Genomic DNA, 27,212 nt, shown 5'->3' on the forward strand with positions numbered 1-27,212 from the left:
TTACAAACAGAATCATTCCAATATCATGTTAATAAGCCTTTCTCCAGAGAACAGGAGTTAAAACTGCACATGTTACAAAGTGAAACAATATTTGCTTGAGAAAGGAAGCAGACCAGGTGCAATCCAGGCAAAAAGCAGTCCCACTTTGTCCATTATCTCAGAGTCTGCGTAACTAGACACATTTGCCATAACTTCTGAAATAGGGATGTAGCTGATTCAAACAGCTCCTAAACCCTCCAATACCAGCTGTCTGGTCTGTGTTTATTTTAAAGGGCTAGTAGGCTGTTTTGAAAAGTTAAGCTCAGATGAAAACATTCTGACCCAGTTCAGGGGCAGAAATTTTGCCTTCCTTGGTGAAATCATCGATGGGAAGACCTTTAATTTTCCTTAACCAGGCATTCTTGCACACTTTTTGTCGGTTTGCTATAACTTCAGTTTTCTTTGCCTGATACTCAGATACCTTCACTTCTGCATACTCTTTCATTTGTTGTGTTGTCAAGAGCCTGAACCCAGTATTGAGCCGATATGGGTTTGGAGTGTGGGCAAAGAAAGGTTTTGGTCGTCGTAAGATTAATTGTGAATCAGGTTGGGCAATCTTCATTCGAGGCACTTTCATGGATTCGGTGGAGCTTGTAAAGTGGCCAATGACTTGCCTCCCCCCTGGAGGTGAGATCTTGACCTGGGAGGTATAAGCTTTTTTCTCCCCTGTTATGCTGCTGCATGATTTGGAACGTGTAAGAGTGGGCGACGGAATAAAGGACTTCACACTGTCCCCCAGCAGGGAGTTCTTTAGATTGAGCTGAAGTGTTTTAGTTTCATAGGGGGTGGAAATCCTTTTGGTACCTATAGTACCACTGGCAGACTTCAGATGTTTCAACTGGGATGATAGATCCATTTTCTGTTGCTTTAGAATTTGGGGAGGCAAACTTTTTTTATGCTGATCTTTCTGAGGGTGGTCTGGCCCCCAAGCATCCTTGATTTTCATGTTGTATGCCATGTTGATGCTGACTACATCAGCCCTGTAGGCATGTTGTATTGTGCTGACAGTAAGGAGCATCTGGTCAGTAGCTATGGGTCCGAGAGGATGCTTCTTCTTGATGTAGTTTACAAAAGCCTCAGAGATCTGGCCATGCATGGTAGAGACAGGAGCTGGAGACTCGTCGCCTGATTCATCATCTGTTTGCAAAAAGAAGTTAAGGATCTAAAGGAAGCCATGAGTGTTGCTGATTTAGAATTACTAATGAAATCAAAGTGGCTGCTATGGTGTGGCATGACAACCACTGTCCCAGGAAGTTGTTTATATATAAAGCAGAAGTGCAGTGTGGGTATGAAGGAGATCGTGTAGAATATGTATTTTACATTTATGGTATACACAATCTTCACTGCTTATTGACTCTGTTTTGATTCTAGCTTCACATCTGTTACCTTCTAGTAATATATTCTCCCCATCTCCTGCCCTAACCCTTTCTATTCATTCATTTTTATTCTTCTAGCCCCATATTCTATTTATGCAAAATCTTTACAAAAAAATTCAGCGTATGTATTAAAAATTGCATTTGTTTTTTAAAGTGTCATGACCTGCTTAACTGGTCTATGACTGGATAGAGTGAAAGATCAGCATCTTGTAACATAATCACACAATCCACAAAGTCCCCCTTACCAGAAGAACCTTTCAGAGTTGATATAGATTCAGAATCTGAGTCACTTTTCTGTCCCTTTCTCCTTGCAAGAGAAGAGAGTTTCTTTCTGTCACATGGCTTGCTGTCCATTGATACCACATTCTTGCATATATCTGGACTGGTCCCAGGAGGCTGTTCCTTTACCATTTCATTACGAAGAACTGGAAAAGAATGGTTTAGGCAGTAATCCTAAGTGCACTTCCTAAGAGGCAAGTCTTATTGCTTTCAGTGGGTCTTGTTTTCAACAAACATATGGAAAATATGGCTATGAGAGTGCAGTCTTCAAATTTTTTAATTTCAGAGTTGTTTTCATAGCTCAATGGGGCTATGTTACAGTCAGCATGTTTAACTCAATATCGGCTACAAAAATCTCCCAACATATTTGCCTAATACCATTCTCAATGGGTCTTTTCCTTTTCTAGCAATCCCCCTTCTTGGGCCTGATCCGCCAACACGGTTGCACACAGACTTGCACCAGTCATATGGCTAGCGAATGTCCTCTTACCTCACAGAGGCCTCCAGAATTCCCCTGCAGGATACATTATTTTTATTTATCATATGGCACATGCTCATCATATTTCAATAAAAACATAGAGATTACAATGCAAAATATAAAATATTAATAAGAATCTTACAAACTTATATCTAAATTACAAATATAATGTTTTACTTCATTTGTCACAGCCAGCAAATCAGCAAAATCTCCATTATAAGCTCTGTTTTGGTAGTCTCTCACTAGATGTTGGATAGTTTGATTTTCAACCCCACAGTCACAATTTAGAAAAGATATTGTGCTCCGCTTATAGAGGGCATTTGCACATCTGCCATGTCCAGTGCAAATTCAATTTAATGTTATCCATACCGCACGAGGCTGGTCTAATCCAGGTGGTTTATGGAAATATAGGGCAGTCTTCAAGGTTATGAGGGACAGTTTTCTGACCAATGTGGTTTCCACATCTTGTAAATATTAAAATCCTCCTCTGCGAGTGCTTTAGCAGTAACAATGGCAGGATGTCTAGAACTCAACCTATTTCACTCCAGGTAGGCCACATCATTCAATATTGGCAACTGGGAGTTATCAATAATCAAATATACTTGTAGGAGGGCATTTTTCCGTCTTGCTTCTGTAGGTGGTATGTGGCTCAAACCAGGCAGCCAGTATGTAAGAGTGGATCAAATCATCCCACTAACAATACACATTGTCTCATGCAATTGTACATCTACCCTGCTGAGTAGGGTACAATACTCTGCTGCTGAGTAAACCAGGTTTAATGCAGATACTCCCAGCATGTCTGTTGCTGCACAATCTATGCAGGATATAATTTCTACTTTTCAGCTTGGCAGCAGTCTTCATCAAATGCTCTCTATAAGAATGTGTCCTGTCCAAAGTGACCCCAAGGTATTTAGGATACATATGAATAAGTTGATTTCCCTTAAATTGTACATTGAGCTCTCTACCTGCTGTTCTATTACAAGGATAAAAGCATGGTGCTTCCATCTTACTTGGATTAGGTTGTAGCTTCCATTTATGAAAATATTTATCTAATATATCTAAATCAGAAATAAGGACATCTTCAGTTATCTTGAAAGATTTATGTTGAGTAGCTATAGTCCCGTCATCTGCTTAGTCAAACTTCATGGCCTTTATGTGATGCATGTCAGCTATATTTAGGTTAAAAAGGAGAGGTACAAGAACCGAACCTTGTGGTAAGCCATTGTTTAGTAATTTAGGGGCACTGATATCCCCTCCCATACTCACAAAGAGGGTTCTTCCAGCAAGACAGAGCAAGCCGCACTGGTGCTGCTGCATTGGTGCAGGGGAATTTCATTAGGATTGGACTGCCTGGCAGGTATACTTTTACATTTCAAAAATGCTACAAACACCACAATGTTTAAGTGCTAATTCTTTTATATAGAATTCATTTTATATTCAGAATGTCGTTGATTTAGATCTGATGACATTCTACGTATTCATTTATTTCCATGTTTCCCCACATGTCAATTGTTTCCAGAAATGGTCTTTTCCCCCATAGTTTCAACATGTCACAAAATATTGTATCTCTAGGTGGCACTGCTGTTCTGGAATTCCCAGCCCAGAGAGGCCCCTCTATCCACCTTTTGTATCCTTTTCTTTCCAATGATATTTGCCTTGCTTGAAATTAATTTTGGACGCAGCAGCTGTATTTTTACCTACAGAAAGCCCATTTGTCTTGCCTTTAATTTTAGCATCTTTTTCATAGACAGTGCTATTTTCTATGCATAGACAATGCCTATTAATATTATTCTTTTAATGTTAACCACTTTGAGAACACTATTAAGAAGTAATCTATACATCTAGGAAATAAATGGCCAGTTTAATCTAATATACAATACTGGCTACAGAACTGCACCACCACTGGAATCCTTTTTGGAAGGACCATCTATGTATGTGACATGTGAAAATCCTCCTGGTTTGCCTTTCCTACATCTGAGGACAGAGTGTACCACTCAGAAAGCCACCATAAACACATCATAGGATCCCTCTTACAGGCCACACCTCACATGCACAATTGCACAAAAATCCTCCTGAGCAACGGGATCGTGCCTAACTCTGGGCTGACTGGGCCAAATCCTATCCATTTTCCAGTGCCAGTGCAGCTGTGCCAATGGGGTGTGCACTGCATCCTGTGGTGGGCTGGTAGTCACAAAGACCTCTTCAATTTATGGGAACATTGTTCCCTTACTTAGAGGCTGCATTGTGGCTGCATCGGTGCTGGAAAGTTGGATAGAATTGGGCCCTGTGGCTACTGGCTTAATCCTTCCCCATTACAATGTTGTTCTCAATCCTATTTTGAAAAAAATCAAGGGATGTACTGGAGCATAAGAAAGCCCCCATTATGCCAACCTAATAGAAGGGGAAAAATGCACCAAACCTCTTTAATATCTGGGGTATATTGACAATATATTTCTCAATGGAACAGTCTTTGTGTCAGATTTTATCACTACAATTTCTCTGCCACCCATCTAGAAAAGTATCTGTGCCATGGCAGTGGGAAGCTCCAGGGGGTATGAGAAACCAAGGCCCAATCCTATCCAACTTTCCAGTGCCAATGCAGCTGCAATACAGCCCCAATGTAAGGGAATATCACGTGGAAGATGCTCTTAAACAGTTCTTTGTTGTCCCACTCCTGGGATCATCACCCTTTTCCTCATGTTGTCTTCAAGGCCTACACGGTGACCGAAATGTGGTACACCTTCTAAAAGGCAGCCTAGGGTAGGCTCTATGGGGATACCTCAGGCCCCAAGCAACTGGTTGCATCACCAGAATGCCCAAGTTCCTCCCAGGGATAAGCTTTGGGGCCCACCCTCTGGCTCTCCTTCAAGGGGAATTTAGTGGTTGGGGAAGGGTATTCCCACTGTTACTTTGTGCCCCTTATCCCTGCCTGTGTCTTCCTCCCAAGAGTAATCTGGCCACAGCCCTTCTCAGCCCTCGTGATGGGCCTAGGCTTCTCCTGATAGCTGCTCTCTCTCTCTCTCTCTCTCTCTCTCTCTCTCTCTCTGCCCCCCTTTCTGGGGTCCCTTGTAGCTTCCAGCTGTCTTCCTCTGCCTTTTGGGCTTTCCTCCACTTGCTTCAGTCTATTATTATTATTATTATTATTATTATTATTATTATTATTATTATTATTATTATTATTATTATTAACAACAGTATTTATATACCGCTTTTCAACTAAAAGTTCACAGTCTAGTCTACTTCATCCTACTTTCCTCTCTTGCTTCTCTTTCCTTCTCCTCCTTTTTCGTCTCCCTATCCTCTGTCTCACCTTCCTTTTTCATTTTTCCTCTTAGGACTGTGCCCAGCCCATAACTACTGAGCCAGGTGCTGTCAGTTTACCACCCCACCACCACCACCACCAACCTGGCTGTAATGAGGCTCACAATCTGTAAAATACTTCCATGAGATCATCAACTCTCTGGATACTCAGTATAAACAGTGGTACCTCATAGAGTGCTGTACATTAAAACCTGTAAATGTTTTATTTACATGATTTTTTAAATCCCACCTATTGCCCAAAAAATCCGAGAAAGTGTTGTTCTTAAACACAGACATATTCTCCCAGCTGATCTTCTGCACTTGCTGAGATTTAGGCTGAGTTCAGTTTACTCTGCAGTAAGCAAGTGGTGTAGAGATTTGTTGGAATGCTTTGCCATGTTGCCCAGCTCAGTATACACTGAGTAGAGAGTTTGGGAATCAGACCACAATTTCATTACATGTCACATGAACTGTGGATCAAATGTAGTCCACATATTAGTGTACGTCATTAATCATGTGAATCAGAAGAAAAGACCACCTGTGAACTGAAGCCTTACAGGTACCATCCAAACATCCTGGGAGAACATCGGAAGAGGAGAGTCCCCATAACTATGTCTTTCTACTCATTATTCCATCTCACATAGTGATGCATACAAAACATCACCCAACAACATCAAACTGACTTTGATGGGCACGAAAAGCAAAATTCTGTACCTGAAGTAGGTTTGGAGCCTCTCGTGAACTGCCGGCTAATGTAATAGGAAAGCATGGTCTCATGCCGAGTTTCTTCTGTTTGATAGAATTTCCAGTTCTTCTTTTTGGCCCGTTTCAGCCGCTCAGAATGTGAATATGGATTTGGCTTTATTTTGAGAGGTGTATCATCAAATTTGCTATGATCTTTTCTTTGTGTTACTCGTTCAGACGTGGTTGTATAGTCCCAGTTCACATCCTCAAACTGAAACAAAACAACACTGCCCTTTGCATTGATCAGAAGTCTAGGGGGAAAAAAGAAGGAATAATTTAATTACGATCAGCAGTGGTAATGACCCAAGATGCACAAGTTTCATCCCTAAGTGGGAATTTGAACCCAGGTCTCCCCATTCCAGGTCTAATCACTACACTACACTGGCTAGCCTACATTATGTAAACTTAACATGGTGGCGCACAGGGCTTTTTTTCTAATGGAACACGGGGGGACGGAGTTCCGGCACCTTTTTGCAGGGGCCCCTCCCCTTCGGAGGCATTCCAGGAGGGGGGAGCAAAATAGAGGCAGAGTAGACAGGCACAGGATTGGACTCTAAGGATGCCATCCTATCAACAGTAAGCCCCATTCACTAAAGTGGACTTCTGAGTAGACATGCATAGGATTGGGCTCTTAGGCTGCAATCCTAGGCACTTTCCTGGGAGTAAGCTCCATTGACTAGAACAAGACTTACTTCAGAGTAGACATACCTAGGATTGGGCTCTTAATCCTGGCAGAGATATATATCTGCACCCATTTTCACATGCTAAGGGCAGGTGAAAAGGGATTCTATGTGTGTACAACGTGCTGTCCAGCCTTGCCAGAGATCTTCCTCGTCCTTCCCCCACAAGCATGCCCTCCGCCAGCCAGCTTTTGCAGCTCCTCTCCAGCAATGCAAAGCGGCTGCTCAGGGCAGCAGAGAACATACAGTTGCATGCCAAGCGCCTTCCCAAAGACACAGAGTATTCTGATACCTGAATTAAACCATATTGAATTGCTTGTTTGCAAATGTAGCTGTTTCTACGTGCACCTAAGGACCCCTCTCATGTAAGAATTTCTTTTTTGTTCTTACTCCCACAGTTGCTTAGAGTAATTTTACTACATGGAACTCATGTAAGCCATTTTTCGGAATCCATTCACTGCTTCCTGTCCTCGAAGTAGTGCCACACTACATACTACACGCTACAAGTGCACCTGTACAGTATTTTTCCCTATGTGTAGAAAAAATAGCTAGGGGGAAGGGGATGTGGAGATTGACAGCCCAATCCTATGCATGTCTACTCAGAAGTAAGTTCATCTTTAGGGGGGAAGCACATAAAAAATATTTTATTTCTCCAATAAAAAATGGTTTAAAAATAAATAAATAAATTAAATAAAAGATTAACAAGTTGTGAGTTCCTGCACCTTTTTTTCCACAAGAAAAGCACTGGTGGCGCATATAATCTACCAAGGTGGATGAACATCAATTGTTTAAAAACCAAGGGTGCACTGATTCCGAACACAATATAATAGGAACCCGGGAAGCTGCTTTATAGTGAGTCATGACCACTGGTCCATTGATCTATATATTGTCAACGCAGACTGGCAGCAGCTCTTCACCGTTTCAGATGGGGTCTTTCCCAGCCCTACTTGGAGATTAAAGCTGGGACCTTCTGCCTGCAAAACGTGTATAAGAGGCAGCCCAATCCACCATAACACCCTCCATGGCAATGCAGTGGTGCCAACATGGCACCTGCTGCATCCAGTGGAGAGTTTTGGCCTCTGGAAGCCTCCTGGGGGCAATGCCCTGGAGTAAGCCCTTGCCGGCCCAGTAGGTCTACTTGGACATGTGCCAGCAATATAGTTGGCACCAGTCCGTGTGGATTTGTGAAGGTGGATTGAGTCCAGGAAGAAGGTTTGGATTTGGATGACGCTACTGCCACCAAACATGCCCCTTCCTGGACCCGATTTGCCCCCCTCTCCCCCTCATCACCACTCTGTTCCACCAACCCCCTGCCTCCCTCCCACTCCCTACACGTACCTACTAAGCTGGTAGGCTTCTATAGTCCACTGGCATACTGAGGTGGCCACTTGCAGCAGTGGACAAGCCCTGCGTTCCAGCATGTTGCCTTTTGCAATAGCTGGAAAACACCTAGCACTGCCAAAATGCTCATTCCAGCAGCACTAGTCATCGATAGGCTTGGGGCCTAAGTTACAAGGGGTGGATAATGGGGGGAAGAGTATCGTCCTCCAAAGCCCGTAAAAATTGAAGAACTCCTTGAGAAATAGACTCAGCAAAACACTTTTTAGCTACTTCTGAAATTCCTCAGAAGTTTTTCTTGCAGAGAATGCTCATATTTTATATTCGACAAAATTCAGTGGCAGCCTAGTCTGAAGTTCTTTGCAAAGGAAGAGAGAAGTTTGAATGCTCACTGGGTGCCTGGCTTAAGTTAAATGAAGAATTTTTATCTGACTGTACGTTTCTTATCCTGAAGCATAAATTTGTACTTAAAGACTTGGTCCGTCTCCAACTTTACCTGGAAATAAGCTCCAGTAAACTCAAAGTGACTTACATCTAAATAAATATGTTAGAATTGAGGATTGTGTGTCTGTTGGAACATTTTGGATTATCCTAGCTAAGAAGTTCATGTGCCATCCTACTTACTACCTTGCAAATGTATATGATAGTTGTTTATTTGTACTTAAGAACTGGAAAGTAATGACTTCTACTTACCTGTTTTCCACAATACAGAAAGATGTAACAGGGTCACCCCTGCTGTTGGCTCTCATAATCCTCAGGCAGGTTCCGGTCAAGAAGTTAAATATGCGTATCTTCCCATCAGCGCACCCACTAATCACTCTCAGATAGAGAAATCCCAGGTACAGTACTTCCCTGCAAATGTGACATTATTGAGACAGGCTATCTTGTTAGGTCACTGTTTCCAAAACTGAGGGTCGGGACCCAGCAGTGGGTCACGAGTTTATTTTTGGTAGGTCACGAAAAGCTTTTGAAACATTGCAGAAGAAAATCATTAGCTGGTATGAGGTCATCTTCATACCTCCCAAATCCAAATGCCCCATATTGTTCCAAATAGTAATTGGCATGCCATAGATCACGTGTGAACCCAGTTTCAGCCTTTTGTCTGGCCTGCTTTCTAACTGAACGTCATGCTCTCCAGTTTAGCCTTCTGTGTACCCTAGGAAAGTTTGGGGGAACAGTCCGTGAACTCCATTTCTAGGAAGAGTCTAACAAATGCTTATGCGCACATCCTGTATGTAAGGTCTCCGGCAGCCTCGGGAGCACAGGACCCCGATTAATATTAATTAATAATGTATTAGTTACTAATAATAAATACAATATTCTCTTCTCTCTCTCTCTCTCTCTCTCTCTCTCTCTCTCTCTCGTCTAGTGGGTTGCGATAGATTGTCATTTTTAAAAGTGAGTCCCAGTGCTAATTAGTTTGGGAAGCACTGAGAGCCATTTATTTATCACAATCTAATCAAATCAACAAAGAAAGTGGAAGATGGAGTTTTCCAAGAAACTTGACTGAAGAGAAGTACCATTACATTCTACTGGCTTGGGCTTCTTTAAAAACAATTTCGGTCGTTATTATGCTAGAATAACTTTTTAAAAAATCCTCACAAATGCATGGACAAAAACACAGAAAACATTAGGAAAGCCAAAGGAACACACCACTCCACCGACCCAATTCAGAAATGCACAATACAGAGCCATCCAGTATACACGTCATCAGAAGTATTCAATATACATATATCCTGTATTTTGGTGGCCAGTTATTATGCTGATTTCCCCATCACTTTAGGAGTTTGGACAGAGGGGGGCCAGATATCGGTTTCTCTCATTTTCAAAGACCTATGCCTTATTTCACCAAAAGACAGACTTGTAGAACATTGTGGAGGTCTGATGAATCTCTAGTAGGTTTTATGCAGAGGCCTCTATTGTCTTCAGCCCTCACTTGTCCAAGGGCCTTGTCTGCCAACCAAATTCTCTCTCTGGCCCAAAGCCATCCCTTATGTTCAACCCAGCTACCACAGTTAGCACCCCCTGCCCAGGCCTACTCTTGAAATAATTCTACAATGATTCACCACTCCTCAGTGTCCCCTCACCATCCTTTGCTCCTTTTGCCTAAGCCCCCTTGGGAGGACTCCCATCATCACAGCTGCCTTCTCTACCCATCCCAGGAGGCAAGACCTGTTTCTTTCTCAAGCCCACCCTCATTCAAGAAACCTGTTCTTTGATTGGCTGCAGGAGGCGCCCATTGTGTTGCTCAGCTCTGGCAACAGGGTGCAAAACCAAGTGGGAGACTTTAGCAGCCAGCCAGCCAGCCAAGCAGTATTTTACTTGTGTGACCAGTAAACTGTGTTGCTGTTATTCACATTTATCATACCATTTCTCCAAGGAGGTCATGATGGCATAGAATAGATGTTCTCTGCACGCCCCGTTTTATCTTCATAATAACTGTGGGAGGTAATGATGTCACTCAGTGAACTTCACAGCTGAGCAGATTTGAACCTCTGATTCTGGCCCTGGTTTAGTACTCTAACCACAGTGGCTCTTTGCTAAGTATCACATATTATATGACTCAAAAAAGCCAGGAAGCTTCAGATTCTACCAGGTACCACCCATGACTTTCCTGTTGTTTTAGGTTCCACTCATAAACAGCTAGGTTATACCCTTGGTTTGTTTTTAATCTGAATTGCCACTTTGTCTATGCTGCAACACTATAGCTTTTCATGAGCAGTTTACAATACCTACATGGGGTGCCTGAAAGCCATCAAGCATCTCTTGTGATTTCCCACCATGCTCCATCCTAGGATGTAGCCGTCATTACTTCCTGTCACAAGATGCCACTCATCAAATGACAAACACTTCACAGGGCCTAGATGGCCTTCCAAATTCTGGAACAAGAAACAGACCCATTTTGTGTGCTGTTTTAGGCATCACATGATGTACAATGCAATCCTATCTCCCACCAGCCCATTATAAGTAATATTGCCAACAAAGCGCATTCTATATTCTGTGGGGGACGATGACAAGACAATCTGGGAGAGATAAGTAAACATCTTTTTTACTTTCCTCCCTTTAGGCCACCTGGCTTCCAATGGGTCTCCTCAGTCCTAAGTCATCTATTTAGCTGGCATAAGTCCAAGGAAGGGGACATGCTGGGACAGGAGACGGAAGATATGCCTTCAAACCACCCACTCCCTGCCCAAATCATCCCTTGAACTTCCCCCTCTGCAATATTACCTGCTCTGCCAGGGCATCCAGGAGCCGTTGTCATGTGCAGGGCTTCTGGCTATTTGCACTAGTTGGCTCCAAAGTTCACAACAGTGGCGCAGCTTTAATGCCACCAAACCGGGACATATGGTGCCAGATCAAAAGATCCGACATGGTAAGCTCCAAATAGCATTGGGGCCTAAGTCAGAGTAGTGACTATATCAGTAAATACTATGGCTAAAATATCAAAAACAATCCCATATCTGCAATAAGGGGCATATCTGATGAAAGTGTTCAACATAGGGGAAGCTCTGCATGTTTCTGTACTTTGCATATCAGTTGCTGGGGATGGATCAAGAATAAACCTCTCTAATTATCCTGATATATCATGGCTTTGCTGGGTTTGACTTTTTCTGGAGCTAACTAGAAATAACAAGTTTATTGCAGCTAGTCACTTTCTCTTGCTTGTGTCTCCGAGGTTTCAAATCAGATCTCATATTCTCTGTGGTGTGCATCAATCCATGTTTTCCTGAATTTATCCATGTCTCGTATCAAAGAGGAATACCCTTCTGCAGGCTTCTGCTATGGAACCCCAAACAAGAATATATACTGTAAACGACAGGTTGAACCTCATTATTTGCGTGGGTTCCTTTCCAAGCACTCAGGTGGATGGCAAAAAAGGCATTATAGCAAATCAATTTAAAAAACAAAGTTTCTTTGCTGTGGTGCTTTAAAAATAGTCTTGCTGACCTTTGCGGTGTAAGATAAGAGTCATTCCATCAATCAGTTGTCCTCCAAGTGTTTCACTCAGTCCCTCCCTTTACCAATGCAAACATGCTCAAGGGGAAGGGAGGGGTCTTCTGGAGAGAGAAGGATTGATGGATTGTCAGCCAGCTGCCCCCCCCTCTCATTAAGGAGGCTATTGTTAAAGGACTGTTCAGTTTTTTAAACTGATTTTAAAGGGATGCATTTTTCCCCTTCTCCAGGGATCAGCACATTCCTTCTCATTTGCGGTGGCCATTCATGTTGAGTCAAATCCATGTATAAATAGGCTGGACCTGTATTACTAATGTTAGCCCTCTTAGTGGACTGAAAGGGAACAGCCTATTTATACACAGATTTTTTCCCATTTCTAAAAACAGGAGGTTGCACATACACATCATGGCTTGTAACCTGTAATGGATTTTTCCTCCAGAAACTTGTCCAATCCCCTTTTAAAGGCATCTAGGCCAGATGCGGTCACCACATCCTGTGGCAAGGAGTTCCACAGACCAAACACACGCTGAGTAAAGAAATATTTTTTTTGTCTGTCCTAAGTCTCCCAACACTCAATTTTATCCTTATTCAAATCAAACACCAGTCTCCTTGGACTGCATGACTCTAGACTTTACAAAATGTTAGTGCTGTCAACAGGCCAGGTTTCCAAGGAGTGCTCTCCTTTGGAAAAGGACCCCCTCCTACCAGGGTGGATCCTTGGATAGCCACCACTATATAAAGGCTATTGTCATACAGGTGACATCTAGGATCAGCAGCGAGCCATTCCTGAGGGCTCTGGGCAGCTATCCAACAATGCTGACTTCTGATGTCGACTCTAGTCCTTCTAAAACATTTTTTTTAATTAGAAGAAATAACAGAACATCAATGTGACTGTTTAAACTACTATAACACGACATTAGTTTTAATAAATCTGGTCTCACTATCATATTTTTTAATGTAACTAGGCACAAGCATCTCTTTATATGGATCATATCAGTATTTGATCACATGCAGATGTGATCTTCTGCTCACACAAAAGAAGGGTATGGTTTTTAGTGGTTTACCCTTCCCTCCCAGCCATGAAAACCTGTTTCCAAGGGATTGGAGATCTTAGGGACAAGATGGGTTGGAAGGGAGAATTGCCAACGCTCACTAAAGACAGGGTTTGGATATAAACCTATGTCTTGGCTGGTGCAAGATATTGAGCCAACATTATTTTCAAAATTAAGCAAACCCAACACAAGAGCCATACCTTGATCAGTATAAATGTTTCAGCATGCCAGACTTTCACCTCACCCTTGTCACAGGCACTCACTATGTGAGTGTCATTCATTTTGGCAGCCCAGACAATTCCTTTGTGCTTGAAAGTCTTCAGGCATTTCCCAGTTTCTATATCCCATACTATTGAGAACCAAAAAAACATGCTGTTAATTAATGGCAGGTCTCTACATCAGAGAAGGATACACAGTATATTTAGCAGAGATTGTTGTGTTTCAATGGTGTCTAACTGCATTTTTATTTCAGTTTTGTGTACCTTTGGCTGCAATCCTAACCACACTTTCCTGAGAGTAAGCCCCATTGAACAAAATAGGACTTACTTCTGAATAGACCTGGTTAGGAATAGACCTGGTTAGGACCTTTGTTAATCTACACTTTCCTGCGTCATATCCTTGGGAAGTGTGTGTGAAAATAATCTGGTGTCCAACACCTTGCATTCAAGAGAGCAGGTAAAGCGTTAAAGCAGGACTAGTTCTTTTTTTAGGAAGATGGTAAACAAATTAGGAATCTTATACATCATGGGTCTCTAAACCCCGGCCCGGGGGCCAGATGTGGCCTGTGACAAGCCTCTACCCAGCCCGCAGCCAGCCTCTTGTCCCCTGAAAGCCTCTGGTCCATTCAACTGTACATGACCAGAGCTGTGCCCTGGTTGTGTCTGGAGGGTGTTCTGAGGGCCAGAGAGATTGATATTCACTCATCTAAGTTCCATCTCTAATTTATTTAAATTTTATATTTAAATTTTTTTTCCGGCCCTCAACACCACGTCAGATATTTGATGCAGCCCTCTGGCCAAAAAGTTTGGAGACCCCTGTTATACATCATCATTTTTCAGACCTCATACAGAATCTTATACATAATTTTCATATGCATATCTCCCTGTAAACTGATTGGTTTTTCATTCCATGGATTTTAAAGTTGTCAGCTTTCCCCTCATCCCCTAGGGTTGGCACACACCCCTATTTGCTCACTTTTTGCTGTGCAGTCTTTGGCTCCTGACACAAATTTGTTCTTGTGCACATCCAAGCAGGTGATGGATCCTGAGTGGCCATTAAAAATTTTTGCACATGTACCAGTGATGATACTCCACATCCTAAATAACACAGATCAAGAGGCTCAAAGAAACAAACACACTCTGAATGCCATGAATAGTTCATTGTCGACACCCAGGACATATTGATAAAAGATGCTGCTGATTTGCACCATCACTAAAACACAACTAGTGCTAGAACTAGTACCTAGAAGAAATATGCTTTGCACAACATTCTGCATGGGGATGGCAATTCTGCTGTCAATATCACATTTTCTCATGTCTGCATGTATAGCTGAGGTATGGTACAATCGTTACATGGCATGTGCAGGTCTGATGGGTTGAATCAGCAGATTGGAGTGTCAAAATTATCCTGTCTTGTAGAGACAGGCTCCAATAATCAGTCCACCTATATCACTTGCTTGCCCAATCTAACCTAAAATCAGGCACTAAAATATGTCGGTACAGATTTGCAAGTTCTATAATGAAGTGTGAGAACTGAGTATTGGGGTGTGTGAGAGAGATGAAATGGAATATAACAGACAGCTTCAAAGTTAAAAATGTGCTTTGGGCATATCAAGAAATAATTCAAAAGCTGATTTAAAAACAAACAACATCATCATCATCATTATTAAATCTTTATTGGCATAAAGCCAACACAACAAAAAAGACTGAAGAGTGCTGGAATTTACCTGGTTGGCAACCTTCAATCTCGAAAGACTATGGTATAAGCCTACAGCACCCAGTATTCCCAGGCAGTCTCCCATCCAAGTACTAACCAGGCCTGACCCTGCTTAGCTTCCAAGATCAGACAAGATTGGGCATGTGCAGGGTAACAGTTGCTGAATTTACCTACAAACAACTTATTATAGTTGTTTGTTAGTTATCTTTATGCTTGGTTAGGAGCTCTGTAAGCAGAACCATCTTTTAATTTTTTAAAATCAAAAATGTTAACATATACTAACACTAAAATATTCAACTAAATCAGAGTTTCTCAAAATGTGGGTCACAACCCACTTGGTGGGTCACAACCCAATGTCTAGTGGGTCCTAGGTTAGGCCCTCTTACCCACTCTTGAATCCGGCTGACTCCAAATTGGAATCAACCAAATGTAATTGGAGGCTGCAATTGGAGTCTGCACTGGGCCTCCACAAGCCTCCAGAAGCAGCCGAAAGTCACTTGTGGTTTACTTCCAGGTTTGTGAAAGTTACTTCCAGTTAATTCCAGAGGCCTGCAGAGGTCTTCTGAGGCCTGTGGAGACCCAGTGCCCAAGAAGGAGATGGGCTGTGGTGCTCTCCATCGCAGAACAGGTGGGTCATGGCAGGGGGAAGCTTGAGAACCCCTTAACTAAGATATACATAAAAAGTATATTTGAAAGAGACTTTTGAACATTCTCTGTCACTATAAGAAAACCATATGCTTGTTTTGTAATTTCAAAAATTGTATGAATAAAGTCCACTGTCTTTGAAGCATGTCAGTTTCATGCCTCTCATCTCTGCATTCCTTATGGTCCAATCCTATCTTAAGGACACAGGCTGCTGTAAAGCAGCCATAAAGCACTTTAAAGCAGCACTGTCAGCCAGCAAGCCAGTGTGGCTTTCTGCAGTTTATGCCCATAAAGCCTTGAACTTTCTGCAGATTATGTCCATTTGGATAATGAATCCAAATGCTCTGTAAAAATGTTAGTAGCAGCAGGACTCACCTGATGCTGAGATCAAAACTGCCACTTAGAACGAAGCCGTTCGGTTCACTGAGGTATATGGCCCGGATGCTACCTGCATGGCCACGAATGAGAGGAGGGACTTCCTTTGTCATGTTCACATTCAGAAAGTGAATTTTTCGATCTGCAGAACCAATGGCCATCAACTTCCCACCATTATAGTGGATCACCCTATTTGGATCCAACCTGAAAGAGAAAACAGATGCTGAAATAGGAACCTGATTTAGGACACAATCCTAACCCCTTATGTCAGTGCTTCCCAGCACTGGCATAGCGGTGCCAATGGGACATGTGCTGCATCCTGCAGTTGGGTGTCACTCAGGGAGGCCTCCTCAAAGTCAGGGAATGTTTGTTCCCTTACTTCAGAGCTGCATTGCCCTTATTTCAGTGCTGGAAAGCACTGACAAAAGGGGTTAGGATTACACCCATAGCATGACAGTTATAACCTGCCTTTCCTTCATGACGGAATTCAAGACAGTTTACATATAGATTCCAAGATATCTCCTATCCAGGCACTGACCTGGCACATACTTGCTTAGCTTCAGCACAGTTACTGTACTATGTGTCTTCAGGCCATACTCTGAGACCTGGTCCCAGACAGCCGCAATAGTATTAGGAGGAGTTCTCAACTCAAATAGCTTAAAACTGGAGTTCCTCTGTGCTCCAAATATAGTGAATCATTCTGATTGCTTTTACACTTTCAGATTTTTAAATGAATAGTAGAAGACACCTTAGAAAATATCTTAATTCTATGAGCACAATTTTCAGTAATTGACACACAGCCAGTAAAATCCTCATTACTGTATTTATATAACACCGTCCTCGTGCATAATGTTTCACACAGAGTGAAAAGACAAGAATGACCCAAAGATTCACAATCAAAAAGAGACACAAGGGAGACAACAGAGGAGGGGGATTAGCAATTTGTTCCTGAGTTAATTGATCCTTGTTGTCATGCAATATGCTTCATGAACTTCTTATAGGACTTTACGAACTCAAGGTACAGTCCATATATTAACTGCTCGAGTTTGTTGGCCCCTCCATGAAAACATAAATGGCTATTTGCCTTCATACTACTGTTTTTGTTGAAGTGCATACAATCCAATCTAGAGTTGATGTGTTCAAACGATAGCAAGAATCCATATATGATAGAACTCTGCAGAGCAGAGTTAGATGGGTAGATGGGACTCGTCAGCCTAGGAAGGCAGCTCATCTAAGAGAAGGAAACTCTGACCTCAAACCTCCACTGCCTTGTGGCTACATCCAGTTCTGGAAAAGGCTTCAGGAGTCAACCTCGAGGCAAAATCAGGAGCCGGAGTCCCTTAGGCAGTTCATGGCTGAACACAGTCACGTTCTGGCAACTCCTGCGACGCCGCTGGAACCAACCGTATTGGCTTCTGCCTTTCCATTGGACCATTCCAGCGACGTGGAGAGGGGGGATTTGCTGCATGGGTAACAGCCTATCCTCCATACCTTCTTTACCCAGGCTTCGCGCACTGGAGAGGACACTCCAACTTCGCCATACGGCGTCGGCACAACACGGGAAGCAGCAGTTTACCGGTTATAAGTCTTTGCTCGATTGGCGTAGAGCATGACGCCAGGGGGTGCTTCTGACGGTGGGAGAGATCATTGCATCTCATTGGGCAGCTACCACCCGCCTTAAGCTGGGCAGTCCCCAGCCAGTAAGGTGTTGCCTCGCCACGGTCCGTTAACCTCATGGGGTGCGTGGGGTTTAGGGTGAAAACCGACAAGCGGATCGACAACTCTGCACCATGCAACAGAAAACAGAAAACTACTGCCCTAAAGCTGGGCACCTGGAACGTTAGGACAATGACACCTGGCTTCTCTGATGACCTGCAAGAAATAGACGACGCACGCAAAACAGCTGTCATCGACATGGAGCTGAGCAGACTGCAGATGGACATCGTCGCCCTTCAAGAGACTAGGCTGCCAGATTCCGGATCTGTCAAGGAGAGAAATTTCTCATTTTTCTGGCAGGGAAAACCACCAAACGAAACCAGGGAACATGGCGTTGGCTTTGCGGTCAGAAATACCCTGCTGAAATCCATCATCCCACCTACTGTGGGAAGTGAAAGAATTTTGTCCCTGCAGCTCCAGTCATCAGCAGGACCTATCACTCTCATCAGTGCTTATGCACCGACTCTGTCGTCTCCAGCAGAAGCCAAAGACAAATTCTATGATGACCTGGCCACCACTGTCAAGAAAATCCCTGTAAAAGAGCCATTGTTCATCCTCGGCGATTTCAATGCTAGAGTTGGTGCTGATAACAGTTCATGGCCCACTTGCTTAGGTCAGTTTGACACTGGGAGGATGAACGAAAATGGCCAACGCCTGCTAGAGTTTTGCTGTCATCACGGTCTCTGTGTCAGCAACACGTTCTTCAACACAAAGCCCCAACATAGAGTCTCTTGGAGACATCCAAGATCAAAGCACTGGCACCAGCTCGACCTGACCCTCACCAGACGCTCCAGCCTTCCCAGCATCAAGATCACACGCAGTTATCATGGTGCTGCCTGCGACACTGACCACTCCCTGGTGTGCAGCAGAGTGAAACTGCAAACAAAGCGACTCTATCACACGAAAAAGGAAGGAAGACCTCGCATTGATACCAGCAAGACCCGGGATCAGAGAAAAGTGGAGGAATTTGCACAAGCGCTTGAGGAATCTCTTCCAGGCCCGGCCGACGCAAACGCATCCAACAGATGGGAACATTTCAAGAATACCGTTTACAACACCGCCTTGTCCATATTCGGCAAAAAGACCAACAAGGCGGCAGACTGGTTTGAAGCCCACTCTGAGGAGTTGACACCAGTCATTGAGGAAAAGAGGAGAGCTCAAGCAGCATACAAGGCCTGTCCCAGTGAGCGCAACCTGCAGGTCCTCCGAGCTGCTCGCAGCAAAGTCCAACAGACTGCCAGGAGATGTGCTAACGACTACTGGCTCCAGCTCTGTTCCGAGATACAGATAGCAGCTGACACGGGCAACATCAAGGGGATGTATGATGGTATCAAGCAGGCCCTAGGTCCAACACAGAAGAAAATTGCCCCTCTGAAGTCTGCCACAGGCGAGGTCATCCAGGATCGGGCGCAGCAGATGGAACGCTGGGTGCAGCACTACTCTGAGCTATATTCCAGAGAAAATGTAGTCACCGAAGAAGCACTGAACAACATTGAGTGCCTGCCTGTGCTGGAAGAGCTTGACAGTGAACCAACCCTAGAAGAACTTCACGTGGCCCTGGACTCCCTTGCCTTTGGCAAGGCACCTGGAAAAGACAGCATCCCTGCTGAAGTCCTAAAATGCTGCAAAGAGATCATCGTCACTGAGCTGCATGAAATCCTCTGTCTCTGCTGGAGAGAAGGTGGAGTACCTCAAGACATGAGGGATGCAAACATCATCACGCTGTACAAGAACAAAGGTGACAGGGGTGACTGCAACAACTACCGCGGCATCTCTCTCCTCAGCGTTGTAGGAAAGCTGTTTGCCCGAGTTGTACTAAAGAGGCTCCAGGTACTTGCAGAGAGCGTCTATCCAGAATCGCAGTGTGGATTCCGAGCCAACAGGTCCACCACTGATATGGTATTCTCCCTTAGACAACTGCAGGAGAAATGCAGGGAACAACGACAGCCACTCTTTATAGCCTTCATAGATCTCACAAAGGCTTTCGACCTGGTCAGCAGAGACGGCCTCTTCAAGATTCTCCCCAAGATTGGATGTCCACCCAGGCTCCTCAGCATCATCAGATCTTTCCACAAGGACATGAAGGGCACTGTTGTCTTCGATGGCTCCACATCAAACCCTTTTGACATCCGAAGCGGAGTGAAGCAGGGCTGTGTTCTTGCACCAACCTTGTTTGGGATTTTCTTCGCTGTCCTGCTGAAGCAGGCCTTTGGAACTGCAACAGAAGGCATCTATCTCCGGACCAGATCAGACGGAAAGCTCTTCAACCTCTCCAGACTGAGAGCAAAATCCAAAGTCCAGCTGAAATGTCTGCGTGACTTCCTCTTTGCCGACGATGCAGCTGTCACTACCCACTCTGCCAAAGATCTCCAGCAGCTCATGGATCGTTTTAGCAAGGCCTGCCAAGATTTTGGACTGACAATCAGCCTGAAGAAAACACAGGTCATGGTTCAGGATGTGGACTCACCTCCCTGCATTACAATCTCTGAGCATGAACTGGAGGTTGTCCATGACTTTGTGTACCTTGGCTCAACGATCTCCGACACTCATTCTCTCGATACCGAGCTAAACAAGCGCATTGGTAAAGCAGCTACCACGTTTTCCAGACTCACAAAGAGAGTCTGGTCCAACAAGAAGCTGACGGAACATACCAAGATCCAGGTCTACAGAGCTTGCGTCCTGAGTACACTTCTGTACTGCAGCGAGTCATGGACTCTTCGCTCACAACAGGAGAGGAAACTGAGCGCTTTCCACATGCGCTGCCTCCGACGCATCCTCGGCATCACCTGGCAGGACAAAGTTCCAAACAACACAGTCCTGGAACGTGCTGGAATCCCTAGCATGTATTCACTGCTGAAACAGAGACGCCTGCGTTGGCTTGGTCATGTCGTGAGAATGGATGATGGCCGGATCCCAAAGGATCTCCTCTATGGAGAACTCGTGCAAGGAAAGCGCCCTACAGGTAGACCACAGCTGCGATACAAGGACATCTGCAAGAGGGATCTGAAGGCCTTAGGGATGGACCTCAACAAGTGGGAAACCCTGGCCTCTGAGCGGCCCGCTTGGAGGCAGGCTGTGCAGCATGGCCTTTCCCAGTTTGAAGAGACACTTTGCCAACAGTCTGAGGCTAAGAGGCAAAGAAGGAAGGCCCATAGCCAGGGAGACAGACCAGGGACAGACTGCACTTGCTCCCGGTGTGGAAGGGATTGTCACTCCCGGATTGGCCTTTTCAGCCACACTAGACGCTGTGCCAGAACCACCTTTCAGAGCGCGATACCATAGTCTTTCGAGACTGAAGGTTGCCAATACAATACATGCAGAGCATCCAACAAAATATATCTCCAGTTTCTGTAGTAACAGTTACTTCTGAGGAAGTCAAGCCAACAGCAACACAAAGCTATGCTTCCTTGCTGGTATAAAATGTTCTCTTCCTAGGACCTAAGAAGGAAAGCCCATGAAGTCAGGCCACCAAACTGATAGAAAAAAAAATGAGGTATTTTGTATTTAAGCCCTTCTTTTTACAGTGATATGGTGTGCTTACCTTACTGCAATGCTGGCAGTTCTTACAGTGATGGTGATTTGAACCAAGAAAGGTTTTCTACATCTGATACCTAACCTCAGACACAGGCAAGGGGCTGAGGAAGATTCCATTAGGATAACACTTACTGGGGACAGAGTTGCATGTGCTCACTATTGGTAAACTCACCAGAAGTGGGGGGAAATCCTGGAATCCAAGCCAGAGGATTCATGTATGTGAAAAGCTCCACATGTTGAGGGACAGCAATTTTGAGACACATTTTTTTGGATTTTGGCAGGGTGAGGAAGATAGAATGAGGATGAACATGCTCTGTGCTGGGTACATTAGGGATCATCTTCTTGAGGGCCATTAAGGATGACTCATTCCTTTGCTCCTACAAGCTCAAATGGACTTCATGATTAGCCTTGCAATACTGCTCTCTGATCGTTTTCGATACAAATTTGTCAGATGGGAACCATGGACAGAGTTTTTCAGTGGTGGCATCACAACTGTGGAACTCTCTCTAGGATTCCACCTTTAACTGCTTTAAATATGCCATTAAAATGTATTTCTTGTTCAAGGTTTCTAGAACGTTTCAACTTTATTGTCTGTGACTGCTGCTCTTGTTTTTGTTTTTTTTATTGTAAATAATTTCAATTTCAATATGCTTGTTGTTTCACTGTATTTGAACGGTTATATTATTAACTGCCTTGTGGGGTTTCTAACCTGAAGGGTGGAATACAAATATTTTAGAGGAGAGATTCACATATGCATACATACTGGTCTACTAAAATGCGAACATTGTAGCCACTGCAGAAGATGTTCCTCTCTTCTAACCTGATAGTGGATGTCATTTGGCCATGATACGCTTTTTGCAAGTGTTCAGTATCCTTGAAATAGAAGAAAAAGCAATTAGGCTGAGAGAGAGAGAGAGAGAGAGAGAGAGAGAGAGAGAGAGAGAGAGCGCACTGCATGCAGTAAAGGTGCTGTCTTCCTACTTCAATGAACATCCCCCACTTCCCCTCCTCCATTCCAAGAAATTCACCAGCAGCATCCTCCAACCAGCATGCAGTGCAATGGGACTGCTCAGGTATACATAACCACACAACAGGCTGTGCAAACTTGGGCTATTGTTCCTTTGTACAGGAAATAGAATGCACTGCGCCCCCACCCTCCACACATTCTTTGCTCTGGGCATGACTTCCATTTTCCAGTTAGCCACATAAACAATCAATGGTAGATAACTGAGCAGAGCCCCAGATATTCCCACCACCTACTCAATTCCAGTCCAAGGAATTCCATGAAGGCAGAACACCCACAATGCACCTTTACTTGTAGCTTGCTTCGACCATTAAGTAGGATTATTTCACCATCTTCGGTTATCTGAGGAATGACAACTTTGACTATCCGGGCATAGCTGGCCATTGCTCGTTTAGGACAGGACGCCTGAAACAGACACAAGAAACATCATCAGGGAATTGTGCAGGAGGATGCAGCCCATTAAATAAAGATGTCTGAATTGAAAAGAGAGATAAGAAATGATCCATAAGCATAAGCAACGTTTACTTGCTTACACACCATATTTGCAGGTGGTGGAACAAGAGAACCACAAATACTAAAAACATAGTGTAGGATTGTAATACTAGAATTGGAAACTCTAGATTTGCCATTTCAGCAAGGTCCTACTGTTTACCTCCTGGTCCCTTTGCTCAGTGAGGGACAAGTGTCAGTCACAGTGGTGCTTGCTTTCAGCCAAGCTGCTGCTAGGGACATGCAGGTAAAGTCAGAATGGCAGATGTACAATAATAGCCAGCATGGCGTTACACAGAAAAAAGTGGGTTGTCTATTGAGTTGAAAGTCCACCATAGTCCTTAATTACATTTATAGGCCCACCCACCCCAACTTCCCCCAATTAAGATATATTATGGTCAACCACAGCTCTCTAAAAACAGGGAGCCAGAACAAAAAGTAAGGGGGTAGATCACTCCCCCCCAGCTCCCCATACTACATGTGATGTAAGTCAAAAAAAATGGCCCAGATGAAAGCTACTCTTAGATGCAGATGTGCTTTCTCAGAATGCACTTGTGCCCACCAAACACTAGCAAGCAGCCCTCTGCAGAAGAGAGTGGAGAAGGACAGCAGCCAGAATTAGAAGGGAAACAGCCTGGGGCCTAAGAAGTCATGAAAGTCTGCTAAGCGGCAAGCATGAGGAAAGAAATTCTCCACTTGCTTCAGTTACCTAGAGGAAAGGAGAGCCCTACGGAACAGTACCTGAAAGTACACAATCTGATGATGTAGCATACGGTGGGATGCAATGTCCCTCCTTATTTGTCTGACCAGGAAGGCCCAGTATGAACTCACATAAACACATCTGCCCAAGGACTTGTTGTCCAGCATTCCTAGAAAAATCCCAAAGAGAAATGTGTTGATCTGTTGCTAAAGAAGGGAATGATTAGGGGGCTGTGGGGCAGATAAGTGAGTGATCCTTACCCAATATGCGCTTGGACAGATGGATAGGCAGGCACTGAATGAAATCTTTATATCTGTTGATATTAACTGGGGTTTTCATGGGAGTGGGGGATTCAGTAGTAACATTCAGTGCACCGGAACAATAAGTGATGGCATCCTCAATCTCAAAGCTGCCTTCAGACCCCTCATCTAAGTCTGTGGACCAAACCGTTTGCACTTGTAGAGGACCTATAGTTTAAAAAAAAAAAAAAGCCAGAAAGTCAGTAAATGTTGCATTAAGGGGCAGCATAGGGGGTTGTTAGGACCTCACAGCTGTCCCTCTGTATCTTCAAAAATGTTGATGATGCACCCTGAACTAGTAGACTGTACCTCTGAGCAATAGGACTTCTACATATATTTGCCAAGTGAATGAAGCTTTGTAGAATATGAAGGTGATGTGACATACAGCCTGCGATATCAGTTAGTTTCCAAACACTTGATTTTTCACTTTGGTGTTAACCTATCCTGTTGTGAACATGAAATGGATATGTGATGGGCGCATTGCCTTGATCCTCGGAAAAAGGACAGGATAAAAATGAAATCCACAAAAAATAATAATGGGATGGAATTTGTCCCAAACTATCAAAAATTCATGTTAGAAAAAGGGAACCATCTACTGTGATAAAGTTAGCAGGTATTTCAGTGAATCAGGCCATCTGTTTCCAAATATCACACAGGTCTTTTCTCTAAAGTGCACCCTTTTCAGGTTGTTGCTTGTGCATGCCTAAATGTGTAAGATGTGATGGGTCCAGCAGGTCACTGTTTAAAGCTGGTAAGTTGCACAATGGAAATAATAAGTTTTGTTCCAATGGTCCACTCCCACCTGATCTCCACGTTTCGGCCAACACCCTTATTCCCCCCACCCCACCCGTGGTGCCCTACGTGTTCGACACAGAGGTATAGCTGAAACAATGAAGTGGAAACCATGCTGGATTTTTACCCAGGATTTGTGACAAATTTACAGTGCATAAATTATGAGGGGGCACCGAAAGGGGCATTCCTGTGCCCCTGGTAAATTGATAGGAATAGGGGATGAGGCTTGTGGATTTCATTAAAGGACCCCATACCTTGACACCAGTATTTGGGATGCTGCAAGTGCAGGCTTCATGATAGACCCCGTGAACTGCCAAGGAAAAAAATCAGTCTGGTTTGGTGCTGTGTATATACACAATGGCTTAGGTTACAGTATTGCACTGGGATGAATTAAATGTGAAAAACAGCATACGAGAATTGCTGTATGTATGTATGTATATGTAAACTTTCTGTTGAAAAGCGATATATAAATGCTGTTAATCATCATCATACCAAATGGGGTGTTCCTATCTGAAGGAAAAGTGCTTTCAAAGACTGAAGGATCACCAGTGGAGAGAGCTGTAAAATCGGTCAGGTCATCAGAGTCGGGTTTCTGCTGATCCATCACAGTCAGCTCTTCATCTTCAGCTTTACCCTCAACTAAGAGAGATTTGTGGAAATGGAAAGATCCAGGTCAGACCAGAAATGGAAAATGAAAACACCGAAACATCTTACAGAAAATGGTACTAGATGGGAAGACAACAAACAGACCCAAACTCATGGCTCACCACACTCCCTCACCAGAATCAGAGCACTTTGGAATCAGACATGTTGGATTTAATTCATGAGAGACGAAGGGCCCAATCCTAAGCTTTGCACGTCGCTTCATTGCTGGTGCACACTGCTGCAAAAGGTGCATAAGGCACATTCGCGGGCCCTAGTACCAGTGCTCCGCCAGTGCTAGCCCAGCATCAGCCAGTGCTGAGTGAGTGCCAGAGCTTTAAAGCTTGCTTGAGTGTCTGAGAGGGTATCCTCAGCCCCCTGAAAATGTGACCATGTTACCTGCTTTCACCTTCTTGGTTTTCTTTCGGGACAAGAGAATGCGAATCAGGCTCACAGCCATAAGCACCAACTGCGAGTCACACATCTGCAGCAGAAGTAATATGTAATTTGCTTTGGTCCAGAAACTGGCATGTAAGAACCACTTCCAGAGGCTGGCCATAGACTGCGCCACTTGCTGTGGCTTCAGGGCCCGATCCAAGGCCAAAGAGGGGGCGAAGCTGGAGGTGACACAGGACCGGCTGTAGGTGAACTCCTTGCTGTTGGTGACAGATCGGAGCAGGTTCCAGGCATACACCAGCAGGTCCTGGTTCTTGAACCGTTTGATGATGCCCACCAGGAATTGCCTCTGAGAACCATGGCTGGCCCGCAAGAACCACTCTCTGGTGGAGAAGACCCTCCAGGACAAGATGCAGGATTTGCAGCGGTGGCAAACAGGCACCAAGTCTGTCTGCTTCTCACACCGCAGGTCAGGCGTGTACTCCAGCTTATAGGACAGGAGCTCTGGTTCTCTTGGCAAAACCAGAGGCTTCTTCATGGTGCCACCTCTACTTGCCCCCAAGCCAGCCAAGTGCAAGCAGGTTCCCCGGTCCCACCATCAGCCTCCTTCCAACAAGCCCCAGGCTGGCGCTGGCAGCAAATGACTAGGTCACACTGCGAGGCTTCTGTTTCCATCGCTATTTTGCAGAACTCCTAGGAGACACCGTTGTACCGTAATTGTCCAAGAATATGCCCAAGTGAAAACTCCAAGCATGCCATATGTATTCTAATAGTCCAAGGCTACAATCCTATGCACATTTTTTTCCCCTGGGAGTAAGCCTCACTGAAAGTAATGGGGGTTATTTCTGAGTACTAGACATGCACAGGATCGCCCTGCAAGCGTGCTACTTCTGCACCATGTGTATTTTAATAGTTCAAGGCTACAATCCTATGCACATTTTTTCCCCTTGGGAGTAAGCCCCACTGAAAGTAATGGGGCTTATTTCTGAGTACTAGATATGCACAGGATTGCCCTGCAAGCGTGCTACTTCTGCACCAAAGTATGAATGGAAAGCTATGGAAAGAGCTAACATAGTTCTGATTCAGGTTTTTACCATAGAATATGGTAATGTCTCTTGTTGGGAGGGGCGGGAATACAAAGGTCACAGGCTTTGAAACAGACACAAGGTCCCTTTGTAGTCGTAAATTCCTGGACAGCCTTGAATTTCTATTCAATTCAAAAACCTTTATTAGGCATTAAAACAGTCTTGAATAGTAAATATCTCTGCAAACAGCTCTGATTGATTGATTGATTGATTGATATCCCACCTTTCTCCCCAAGGCGACTTGCAACAACATCAAAAACATATATATTAGACATTTGTGGGAGGGAGGTGAATCTAAATGAAGCATATCTTTGTCTATCTAGAGTTGCTACCTATGTGT

General features: G+C 44.1%; 1 protein-coding gene across 1 annotated transcript; it reads right to left on the bottom strand.

Annotated features, from left to right (window-relative positions):
* Positions 1-301: 301 nt before the first annotated feature.
* FBXW10B (F-box and WD repeat domain containing 10B) lies at positions 302-26,325 on the bottom strand. Its single transcript, XM_066612885.1, has 14 exons — positions 25,791-26,325; positions 25,242-25,388; positions 23,919-24,125; positions 23,700-23,827; positions 22,755-22,874; positions 22,209-22,318; positions 16,196-16,399; positions 14,435-14,556; positions 13,441-13,589; positions 10,971-11,113; positions 8,928-9,086; positions 6,187-6,467; positions 1,706-1,840; positions 302-1,164 (listed from the first exon to the last, which is right to left on the bottom strand). The coding sequence occupies exons 1-14, from the start codon at positions 26,323-26,325 to the stop codon at positions 302-304; spliced, it is 3,303 nt and encodes a 1,100-aa protein (XP_066468982.1).
* Positions 26,326-27,212: the final 887 nt, after the last annotated feature.

Source organism: Tiliqua scincoides, chromosome 2 (genome assembly GCF_035046505.1).
Source record: "Tiliqua scincoides isolate rTilSci1 chromosome 2, rTilSci1.hap2, whole genome shotgun sequence".
Classification (NCBI taxonomy): domain Eukaryota; kingdom Metazoa; phylum Chordata; class Lepidosauria; order Squamata; family Scincidae; genus Tiliqua; species Tiliqua scincoides.